Here is a 12,441-nt window from a genome sequence, read left to right as displayed (position 1 = left end):
AAACATTCTTTTGACTCTGTTAGTAGGATCATCAGTCCCCCACTCCACCTGGAGTCTTTGCTTATCCTGGAACTGAGATAGTGTACGGCACAGTTCCCCTTCAGACTTTGAGCTCGGTTGGTTCTACATTGCCTCGGTCATCTTTGTCCACTTCCTTTGAGATTCTTCTGGTTATGGTTTCAAGAAGCCCAGCCCAAACTAATTTGATCAGAAGAAAGGACCTCTACTGGCTTACATAACTAAAATTTCAGGGTTTCAGAGACATGAAGTATGGTGGAATTTGGGTGTGCAAGCAAGGGCATCAGAATTTTGTCTTTTCCTGTGTTGGCTTCTGTGTTATTTATTGCCCTGTAATATGTGATATCAAGTGTAGTAGCTTAAGAGAATACACACTTATTATCTCATGGTGTTCATAGGGCAGGAGGCTAGGCATGGCTTATGTGGGCCTCAGGTGGCAGGATTTCTCACAAGACTGCAACAAAGGTGTCAGCCAGCACTAAGATCTCATCTGAAGGTTTGACCTGGCAAGGATCTGCTTCCAAATTATGTGGCTCATCAAAGAACACAGTTCCTTTGGGTTGTTAGATTAAGAGCTGTGCTGTCATCTGTCAGTCAGGGGCATCCTCAGTTCCTTGCCACTGGAATTGCCCCATAGGTTAGCTCACAGTATGGGAGTTTCGTACATTAAGGTCAGCAAAATGGAGTCTGTTAGGAAGGTAGAAATTATCATCTTACGTAACACAATAGTGGAAGTGGCATGTTCTATGTTGTTTAGAAGCAAGTCACAGGTCCCACCCACATGCAGGAAGAAAGGATTGTGGAAGGTATGAATACCAAGAATCAGAGATAAGGGCAATTCTAGAGAAAATAGAGCAGCCTATCTTTTCAGCTCCCATATATATACCTGGAACCCACAAGTTGAGATTCTTGGTTGAACACCTTGGAAATCTGCTCTGGCAAACTTTACCACCAGTCCCCGGTAATTGGAAGGCTATCATCTTCTAGACTGTAGAGAATACCAAAGCACTTTGCTGGAAAAACCTGAGAGAACTGAATGAACCCTGAATGCTGCTTCGCTGCACTCCTATCACTAGATTGTCAAGATTAGATGCAACGTATATCTCGTTGGCCAAGTATAGGTGCCTCTGCTTGTGGATGAGCTACAAGGAAGGGAAGTGAGGAGATATCCACCGGCCTTGGACCTCCATTGGAAGTGTGACTGTTTCTTTGACCATGGCAGTGCTCTGAGATGAGCTTATATGGGTCTCATGGTTTCCACGGATGTTCGGCCGAGCAGGTTGCATTGCATAAACAGACTCTCCTCTGCTAGACTGTTTACGGAACTGTGTTGCTGGTGATTCCGTGCTCTTGTATAACATTAACCGTGCCTTGCAGGCATACCAACAAAGCTGTTGCAGAAGCAATATGTGTTATCAATGGCACGCCCAGGTCTCTGAGTCATATAGTAGGTGGGGTGTTCACAGTCAGAATTTTGATTCAGACCAGATTTAACCACAAGTAGAATTTAATCTTTTGAAATTATAGGCTAACTTTATGATCTAGTTTTGTTTCCTAGTCTTTGTGTTGAGTCTAGGGATTCGGGAATTACCTTAACTCTTTACCGTTGTCATCTTTGGCCATGTGTATATGACTTTCTTGGATGTGTGGGTACACTAGCTGAATTATCATGTTTTTATAAGTCCAAAGAACTTGTAAATCTTTTGAAGTAAGTATAACTGAAAATTCAGTCTTGCAGCATTACAGTAGAATACATTAAGACCAACTTACCAAGAAGGGAAACAGATGTCACTTCTCTGAGGTAATTTTTAGGGTAAAGAGTATTGCCTATACTCAAAATGTTTTTCTTTATTGACCTGCTATGGCAGCTGTAATCTCACCATTAGAATTTGAACTTTGGCTTAAGATCAGCAGACCTCAACACATTAAAATCACCTAGGGAATTAACAAAACCAGAAAGTAACCAAACAAAGCAATGTCGGGGTCCTACTTCTAGAACAATTTTGAAGAATTTCTGGGGGTGCAGTCCAAGGAGCTGTAACTTTTAAAACCTGTTTAAGAGAGTCTAATGTCCAGCCGGGGTTAAAACACAGTAGATCTAGACTCCTTGCTGGCAAGGGCAGCACGTCCACTCATGTTATGGTGTCTAGGAGGAATATGTAGAAGTCATTTCCCCAGTTCATAGTTGAGATCATCCCCTGCCGCTCTTTCTTCCTCGTGTACCCCTGGTCATCCAGGTCACTTATGCCAGTCTCTTCCTGCAATCTCAGAAAGCCCTGCTATCAAAGGGCTGTGGGATTTCCAGGTATCCACACTGCTTCTGCAAACCCCTCCATAAGGCTGAGCTCACAGGAACGTCTCTTTGCTTCATAACAGTAGCACATGTTAAAATCAGGCTATAAACAATCCAACTTCTCTTTCATTTTATATTTACTTTCTGGAGGTGATGTGCAAATAATCATTCATGTGGTATCCAGAAATATTTTTGTCTATAGTAATAGCAGATGGCAGAGCATTTTTCACGTGCCAAGTTGCATTCATTCTACCACAGTGCAATGTGGAAGTGATCATGGCCTCTTTCAAATATTCTAACTCCCCATGTGCATTTCAGTCATGGTGGGAAGTTTTCTTGCATATCAGTTCAATATGTTGTAGATTTACTTGGAATCCGTGGAATTTGTGCATAGTATGGTCACATGGGAAGTACTTTGAAAAGAAATATTTTTGAGGCCTAATGATTAAAAGGCATCAATTCAGCAAACATTTAATAAGCATTTGCTGTGTGCTAAGCCAGTGGCTTCCACTGGGATAGATGGCTTAGTACTCAGGAAGGATTTTGGAAATTTGCAGGGTTGTGTTTTGTTGTCATAATGATTAGCCGGGGGGGCTGCTGGCATTTGGTGTGCAGGGGCCAAAGGTACTAACTGCCCCACACCAGGCAGGACAGTCCCCTACAGGAATGATCCTGCATAACTTTCCCATCCCCAGTTCTGTTGTGAGAACATTTATGTAGGTGAACAAGCTGTTTATGATTATCCGAATCTAAAACCTAATTGTGCTTTTCATATAAACACAAAGATTTGTGTTCTGTTTTTTTTCTTTTTGGCATGGATTTAATATACAATGACTTTTCCAGGAAAATTGTAAATTGAATTGTAAATGTAACTTAAGGGAAAATTGTACTTTGCTTTTTTTTGGAATCAAAAAGTTATTTTCCCTCACATGAAATCGTGTCACTGATGGAACCCTGCATGTGGTATTTGAGTCACAAAAAGCCCATCTGTATCTACCTGCATTTTTTTTTAAATTTTATTTATTTATGATAGTCACACACACAGAGAGAAGGAGAGAGAGAGGCAGAGACACAGGCAGAGGGAGAAGCAGGCTCCATGCACCGGGAGCCTGACGTGGGATTCGATCCCGGGTCTCCAGGATCGCGCCCTGGGCCAAAGGCAGGCGCCAAACCGCTGCGCCACTCAGGGATCCCTCTACCTGCATTTATTATTCTTACCTTCATGCAGATTCCATACATAGGGGCAAGCAGAGGACCATTTTCTATGTCTTCTGCTGGTGTAAAACAATTCATGGTATTTCATTGTATCACTTGTGAATTTTTTTTTCTTATATTACAGCTAGGGCATTGTGTTGAGATTGTGTTTGCATATGTATCTGTGTTTTTAAAAGTATGTGTGTTTGTGAATTCCATTTCAAGAAAACAGAGGGAGCAGGACAAACTGTTGGGGCTTAAGGGGGCATTGGGTAATACAGGTTTGAGAGCCATTAGACCATGCAGCAGGGCGACACCAAGAGTGTGATTAGGGAGACTGTTTTGCTAGTGCTTAGCTGGGTGAAGTGGAGGGCAAAGGGAGTATTACCAACAAAGTCAAGAAGGGCAAAAGCATAGCTTTTGCAAAGGGCCCAAGCTTAGGGTGCAGTAGGGCTGGGGGCTGGCAGTAAGGAGTGAAGCTTACAAGGCAGACAGAGGCACATGGAGGATGCAACAAGCCTTGCTTGTATTTTACTCCAGAAACACTGGAGAGCTACCAAGAGGCGTATGCATCGGAGGAGGCTTGCAGGTTGGAATGCTTGTCACAGGAACGAACCTGAACTGGGCTGGAGCAGGGCGAGGGACACCAGGGAGAGGCCTGAGCGGAGGTGGTGGCAGCTGGGAGAGGCAGTGGGGGTGCTCATTGGTCCTGTGAAGGTGTTTCGGACCTAGGATTCAGTCTCCGGTCTTCTGACCCCCAGCTCTGTGTTCTCAGACACATTCTTGGATCACTCCAGGGGCTGGGGTGCATGCGGTGTGGTGCCGAGCAGGTGGAGACAGTTCTGGCACGTGCTGTGCACCAAACAGTGAATATGGGGAGTGGGGGGTAGGAAGGGTAGGATGTGTCTGGTCCTGTGGAGTGTCTGGCAAGGAAGGGAACACAGGCCTCACTTCTGGGACTGCTCTCTTTTCATGTCTGGGCCCCAGTGAAGTGTGTGTGTCGGGGAGGGGATTGTCGTGCCTTTATTTCGCCTGGAAAATAAAACTTGCCCGTTGCTGTCAGTTAATTTGGCTCACCTTTCGTTTCGTTTTGAAAATTTGAGTCACCACAACAGACTCTGAAGAAACTTAGTAATGCTGCAAAGCCACAGATTTTCATCTGGAGTGCTAGTTTCAAAACACTTGCCGGTGCCAATTGGGGGAAAGCTTTCTTCACGATTTACCCTAACAACAACAAAAATATTTAGATTTACCCACCACACTGATGAGAGTGATACTGTTCTTTAAAGGAGGGCCTTACCCAATTTTTGTGCCCTTGATATTTGAAAAATAATAATGCCAGTTACTAAAACACTATTTTAAGAAGTTTGGAAAATAGGGGTATGTTACTCCCTCCCTACCACACATTATATGTTGCTTTTTAATGCATTTCCTTCACATCTTATTTTAGATACATATATGTACCTTGTATGTGTATAATGTGTTTTATGTCATACGTAAAGATATAGTGTATACAGGTATACTAGAAGCCCAATAAAATGAAATACAAGAGCTATATTTTGGACCATCTTTCCCCTCAATTTCTAACTTAGTACCCAGCTGCCTCCTGAATACTGTCCTAGGTGCCTTTATTTAGCTGTCATGCAGGCATCTCTCCATAAACACATCAGCACTGAGCCTCGAATTCTCCCCACCCGGCCTTCTCTTCCCAGTCCCCCCATCCTGGTAATAAGTTCCTCTATCCATCTTGTTGCACAGGCCAGCAGCCTAGATTCCTCCTTCCTGCACGCCCCCCCCCCCCCCCCCCCCCCGCATGGAGTCCATCCACAGTTTCTTTTTTATCTCTGCTGCCAGGATAGACTTGGCTCTGCTCACTTCTCTCCACCTCTGCTGCTACCAGCCTCTTCTCAGTGGCCTTCATTCTTCATCTGAGCTACATTAGCCTCCTTACTGATCTGCTGCACTGGCCATTCTTGCCTCCTTAGACTCTGCTCTCCCAACAGACGGAATAGATCACTTGTAGAAATTCTAGATCCCATTTAAAATTTTTCTGCAGCCTCCCACTGTAGTCAGGACACAACCCAAATTCCTCTTCATGGCACATAAGGCCTATAGGATCTTGCCCATCTTTCCAAATTCATCTCCTGCCATAGAATGTCCTTATGCTACCTCACTGTGCTCCAGTCATCTAAAAGACACCAACCAGGTTCTTTGCACCCTCTAAGATCTTACATATGTGCTTTTCTCTTCTTCCCCTCGGAGCATGAAAACTCCAAATGCTATGGATGTCACTTTATTTTTTTCATTTTATTTATTAAAGAGAGAGAGAAAACACAAACAGAGGGAGGTACAGAAGGAGAGGGAGAAGCAGACTCCCTGCTGAGAAGGGAGCCAGATGTCGGACTTGATCCCATGGCCCAGAGATGGTGACCTGAGCTGAGGGCAGATGCTTAACCGACTGAACCACCCAGGCACCCAATATGGATGTCACTTTAAATGCCACTAAGATAAATAAAAATTAAAAAAAAAAAAAAAAGGGATCCCTGGGTGGCGCAGCGGTTTGGCGCCTGCCTTTGGCCCAGGGCGTGATCCTGGAGACCCGGGATCGAATCCCACATCGGGCTCCCGGTGCATGGAGCCTGCTTCTCCCTCTGCCTATGTCTCTGCCTCTCCTTCTCTCTCTGTGTGACTATCGTAAATAAATAAAAATTTAAAAAAAAAATAAAAAAATAAATGCCACTAAGGAGCCATCCCAGACCACCCTAGGGAAAGTAGACTCATTTCTTTATACTTTGCACAATTTGCCCTTAGTATGTGTATATGTGTTTGTCCGTGTGCACACGTGCAAACGTGCCCTCCCACCAGATTGGAAGCTCCATGAGGCAGTGACCATGTTTGTCTTATTTATGTAGTAACCCGTCAGTAAATATTTGATGAATGAATGAATGAATGCTACCTTCTTGAACCAGCTCGTGAAATTCTCTTGCTGCCAGGCTGAGGGGCATGGAATTGAAAGCCAAAGAATGGCTAGGCATCATCTATTATCTGGGAAGCTCTTTTGTAAAAGAGGCTTTCCTCTCCCTTTGCAATACCCTTGTTTTTCTCCAGATTGTGTTTGTCTGGGACTCAAGTAAATGTCAGTGGTCAGCTCCCAGCCCTAGGCTGGAGGTTGGTGCCATGTTTAATAAATCAACATGAATATTAGAGGTTGCATGGCCAATATTGCAATGCCTCCCTTTGAGGGAATATGATATTGGAAGGGGGCTAGTTTTTACTTCTGCAGCCAGAGGTAGCAGGAGGGTGGTGCCAGAGAATGTGGTAAAGAGAAAGAACATATAGACCAAGTCTCTTCCAAATGTGCCATTGCCAAAGACACTGGCATAGTGGTTGAAGAAACAGCCAGGACAGAAACCAGACAGTTTAAGAACAATTTATCTTGGGAAGAAGCAATCCTATCAAGTCCTTCCTAGTGGCATGAATGTTCAAAAACCTGAAAACTTCTTGCCACATCTTGTAACGCCAGTTTATGAAGATCATTTATTAAGATCCAAACAGTGAGTAACTTCTGATCAGTGCGGTCTGTGCCTGGTATAACTGCTTTTACAGGAGGAAATTACGGAACATAGGATACAATAGACAGACCACGTCTAGGTGACTGCCTCTTACCTTGTTCTCTTGCCTTGTCCAACGCCGTGTCTCCATCAAGTTACATCCTTAATGAGATCGTTTGCTTGGCATATGCCATGAGATTATGTGTTAGAGTAATACATTTTCTGTTTTCTGAGCTATGCCTGAGATGGCAGCTTCTTCAGCTGTGGAAAGAATTTGCCATTTAGCAGAGGAGGACCTTTATAGCCTGTCACAGCTTTCAATCATAGCTTTAGCTTTTGATTCTTTAACAGTGGCACATGGGAGCAGAAACGTTTTGCATAACCACTTAGCTCAACCTTCCAAGTCGCCTCTGAAAGGAGGGAGGAACAGTTTATCCTGGCATGATAGGAAAGAACACTCTGTACTGGTGTTAATAATATCTGCATATAGTTTGCATAACTGAAATCCACAATCGTCTTATTTCCAGCTTTATTGAAATATATTTGACATATAGCACACAATAATATCTCTTATATCTTAATCTTAGTTTTGCTTCAAAATAACTTTCCTACCATCACTATCCTTTATAAGTAATGTGTACCAACATTAATTTGATTTTAACTTTTTTTTTTTTTAGTTTTTTTTTTTTCTACATACACACATTGAGCCCCCCACTCTGTGTCAGTGCTACATCTCTGGGAGTCCAGAGAACAAAAACCAATGGCCGAAGGTCTTTCAGAATTGTAGAAAACCATGAGACCTCAGATTGAAAAAGCATTGCAAATCTCAAGGAGAATAAATAAGATAAATCTACAATTAGAGTGACTATGGTATAATGACAATGTATCCATAATAAAGAGAAAATCTTAAAAGCCAAGAGAGAAGACTGATGAATGACTGTCCAGCTTACATTTCTTAGCAGCAGCAGTTGATCCTATAGCTATCATTCGAATAGGAGACTGAAATAAAGACCTTTTCAGACATATGGAGAGTGGCAAAGTTTTTTACCCTTGGACATTAACTGAAAGAATTGACCAACAGTCAGATTTTGGCAGGAAGGCAGTTGAATCCAGGAGTGGGTTTAAACACCACTGCAAAGCAGTGGCACAGCAAAAGAGATTGGGCTCGTTAATAATCTTCATCTAGGGACGCCAGGGTGGCTCAGCAGTTGAGCATCTGCCTTTGGCTCAGGGTGTGATCTCGGGATCCAGGATCGAGTCCCACATCGGGCTCCCCGCAGGTAGCCTGCTTGTCCCTCTGCCTATGTCTCTGCCTCTCTCTCTGTATCGCTCATGAATAAATAAATAAAATCTTAAAATAAAAGAGTAGTCTTCATCTAAACAAAATGGCTACCTCTGCCTTAGTATTTGAGGACAAACAAGATGTTTTTCCAGCCGATTGTATGACTACTAAGATTGGTGGAGGTTTGGAGTTCTTCTGTTTGTGATGAATTATTTTCACTTGAGGCAAGGGTCTGGAATTCAAGCCATCCATAGACTTCTTAAAATTATAGGTGACATGCTTTGTGTATGTGTAATTTTTCTGCAGACAGGGTTCAACATTTAAAGGGGCTTAGAAACTGAACAACCTTAAGAACTACTGGATCAAGATATTGTCCCCCTGTTGAAATGAAATTACTCTGAGTAATTGGCCCAAAGTTGAGAAACGATGATCCAAATTTGAATATTGGATCTTTGTGGCACTCTTGAGACCCCAGACAAGTGATATTTCTTTTCACTGTAGTCTGTATGTGCAGTTCACACAACCTGGGTGACTACATGGCAGCGATGTGTCTGGCCCCTGTGACTGCATCTTACCAATCATGGTCAGTGTTTGATTATAGCTCTTAGGATTTCTAAAGCGAGTTGCTGTTGCACTATCAGAAGAAATAAAGCTTATAAGTGACCAATTTTAGGATATAATAATAGGTTTAGTGCTGCTGTTTTGTTAATGAAGAGCATGTTTTGTGTAATACATTGTCCAAGTATGCGGGATGGGGAGGGTGTTGTGCTTAATCACTGTCTCTCCCAATGAGATTTGATACTAAAACAACTATTAATCGGTGACTGTGTGTAACTTGGGTTTTTATAATACAGTTGTAATGTATGCAAGAAATGTGCATTTTTATATGTAATGTTAATTCCATGCCTCTACTCCTTCGGTTGTTATTTGTTGAGTGCTAGTGTCAGGCCGTTTACCGCACAAGCAAGGTCATGGGTATAGGGTTTGAATTAGGATGGAGGGTGACAGGCCATCACCAAATCTGCAGTCTCAGCCGAAGACCGAGTCGGGTCCAGGAGAAGCTGTGTTCTCGAGAGCTGGCCGCACAGGATATCAGCCTGCGGGTATAACTCAGAGCAGACCGCACACTTCGAGGACAGCTGCCGTGAAACCACGGGCTTCCTCGGACAGCACAGATATCAAAATTGTCCTTCTTATGTGTGTGGTTATGATCATAATAACACAACCTGCTTCTGAAGCTGTTAACTATCTTCCTCCAAAGGCCAGGCAGGAGGGCCTCCTTGCAGCTCCGCAGCACCCCAGGTCAGGGATCAAGCACACTAGCGCTGGGACAGGGGCTCTCTGTCCTGCTGGGGAGGAGACAGCCTCTGGTTCCATTTCTTCTCTCAGGACGTGGTGTCTCCAAGAGGGCCAATGAGGTGGTTTGTCAAAGGCTTACCAAAGGCACAGAGAAAGTTAATATATGCCTCTTAAAATGGGCCCATATTTCCTTCTTCATTGGCTGCCTCTCCCTTTTTGGTGTGTAATGTTAAGACATTCTCAGTTTTGATTAATCTGATCATAATCTCTTCTTATTTTAAAGAAAAGAACACCCATATAAAGCTTAAGTGAATGGATGAGGACAGCCAGGGTTTTGAGAGGGGACTTTTGTGAAAATTTGGAAGGTTGGGCCATAATGCAATCTGGTCTCTGGTCTGCCAGCTTTCCATCCTTAGTTATTTGCAATTATATTAGGACAATTAGATTATAACTCAAACTTCTACAAACTCATTTAGAGAGATAAGAAATTCATTTTACCGTATTATACTCTAAACTGTAAATGAGGTTCAGGATTGATTGTTTAAGAGGTTGGGGTTTTCAATTGAAATTTTCTCCCATGTTATTTTATATCTCTATGTGATTCACCATGAAGATTGGTTTAAAAAGTTTGAAAATGTTGATGCAGTTTTATTCTTTTCAGTTAAATCGAGGTTACTATTTTTAAAAAATTGATTCTGGCTGCTTCTTTGTATCCCTCAAACTACCACTTTCTTTGCCATTCCTAGAACTATTTGAAGAGTTTTATGTAGCCTAAAAATAGAGTAAAATAAGCACAATTTTATTTTATTTTTTTGAAAAGCTGAAGAAAAGCCCAGTTCATGCTCTTCTTCCCTGAAAATGGGAACCCGAGCATCTGATCCCATATTTTTATTATCAGGTTACACATATTTTGAGGTAAATATATTTGATGAAAATAATAGCTCTCTTGAAGGAATGACCGTGTGTGTGTGTTTGGGGGGAGTATGTGTGTGTATGGCATGTGTGCAAGCACTCGTGTTGTGACTTTCCATGTGTGTGGACATGCAGGAGCTTGCCTGGGCAACAGTAGGATTGAATTGGCACATGGAGTGAACAGCAGTGCCATTCTGTCTGTAGAAGGCTGAGTCTTGTCTTTCCTCTGAAGTGTCCCATTGTCTGGTCTTTTCCTGGGAGCCAACAAGTCTCTTTGCTGGCTCTAAGACACTGAGAATGACTCATGGCTGGCTGTTTTGCTTGAAGATCTCCAGGGCCTTGGGCCTGTTGGTTGCTGTGGGGGTAGGTGGACTGTGTTGGCTCTGATGCTGGGTCTCCCATGGGGGACTGAGCCTCAGCCCCGTGGCTCCAAGGGTGCTCTAAGTTTAAGATGTCATGGGTTTAATGGGCCTTCTGGTCCGAGGACACTCGAATCATTCATTTCACACACATTCGAGTGTCTGCCCTGTGCGACACACAGCCCGAGGAGCGTGTAATACACATGCGAAAGCCACAAACTTCACCGTACTCTTGGACTTTACGTCCAGCTCCTTACTAACTTTTGGTGGCCCCCACTTCTGGAGTGAGGGTCATTTCCCTGCCCTGTGGAAATATTCAATCACTTGACCTTTTTCTGTTTTTGCTTTGAGCTTCTAATGTAGCGTAACAGATGACTAAGAAGACATCATTGCTGCCCCCAGGTTATTTGTAAGAAAGAGACAGACGGGCCAGCGTGTAAACACTCCACTACCCAGAGGGCTGAATACATCCCATAGGAAGTGACTGAGGGAGGTAGAAGGAAAGAGGGACATGATTTTTATGACAGGGGTGCCTGCCATCCAGCTCAGCCTTATAGCCACCTGTGAGTATGTGGGGGTCTGGCAGTGGGGTGAGGAGATGGGCTTTGTGGGTGAAGGGAAGGGATGAGCAAGGCCAAGTGCCTAGAGGACTTGACTATAAGCAGACGAGGCAGTGAGTGTCACTGGATGGCCGTGACATGACATGACACTGACACTGTTCCGGAACAGCTGATGGTAGAGTGCGCAAGAGCTGGGGGATTGGGAGGGCAGGGAGACTGGCCAGGTGATTTTTCTTTCATTTATTCTTCTACTCATTGAACAAAGACTTAGCTGGCTGGGGCTTGCCTTGAATTTAGAAGCAATTGACAAGTCTAGATGCTACCTTAAGAAGAATAGAACCAATTTAATGCCCTAACTCATCTTTCAGGCTGGAGGTTGAGAATTTTGTTTATTTTTGCTGAGTGATGGAAAGGTGCCTATGAAGACAACTTGGGGGGAAGGGGGTGAACATCCCAGGCTCCTCTACTGGGTTTGTCCTGCTCTTTGCCTCACTGGTCAGTGGTGTATAAAAATACAGCAACACTGATAGACAGCGAGCCTCACAGTGGCTGGGTAATTCAAGGTGTGCTTCGGGGAACACTGGTTTCATTTATGTTTTTGGATAAGAGCCACAGAGAAACACTGGAAGAAATAGAATGGGTGGTCTTGACAAAATGCTTCTCCTGGTCAAGGAGGGATACCGCACCTTAAACACGTGGTGGTTATTACTCATCGTACTTTTTTTTTTTTTAAGGTAGGAAAGGTGCTTTCGATAGAATGAAATGCTGCTCAGCATAAAGGACATGATATGGAACAAAGCCTGGAGACAGTGACAAAGTGACATGCACTGGACTGATGAGAAGATAGAATGTATCTACTCATAAACGGTCTCGTTCTCTCCTAGGACTTCCTTCGCCGGGCATCTGGCCGGGATTCTCGTTGGACTCATGTATACTCATGGGCCTCTGAAGAAAATAATGGAAAAATGTGCAG

The 12,441-nt window shown here is 43.5% G+C and overlaps 1 protein-coding gene across 6 annotated transcripts in view; it reads left to right on the top strand.

Moving 5' to 3' along the window:
• RHBDD1 (rhomboid domain containing 1) overlaps positions 1–12,441 on the top strand; it is a 128,802-nt gene that overhangs the window by 52,945 nt on the left and 63,416 nt on the right. For all 6 annotated transcript variants that reach the window (XR_005989427.1, XM_041766427.1, XM_041766426.1 and 3 more), the window contains exon 4: positions 12,353–12,441. Coding sequence is in view for 5 of the 6 variants with exons in the window: in XM_041766427.1 (XP_041622361.1) it covers positions 12,353–12,441 (89 nt within the window). In the remaining variant the exon portion in view is untranslated. The remainder of the gene's footprint in view (positions 1–12,352) is intronic.

This window comes from Vulpes lagopus, chromosome 8, assembly GCF_018345385.1.
Source record: "Vulpes lagopus strain Blue_001 chromosome 8, ASM1834538v1, whole genome shotgun sequence".
Taxonomy (NCBI): domain Eukaryota; kingdom Metazoa; phylum Chordata; class Mammalia; order Carnivora; family Canidae; genus Vulpes; species Vulpes lagopus.
Note: the sequence above shows the minus strand (reverse complement) of the source record. Positions and strands in the feature narration are given on the sequence as shown.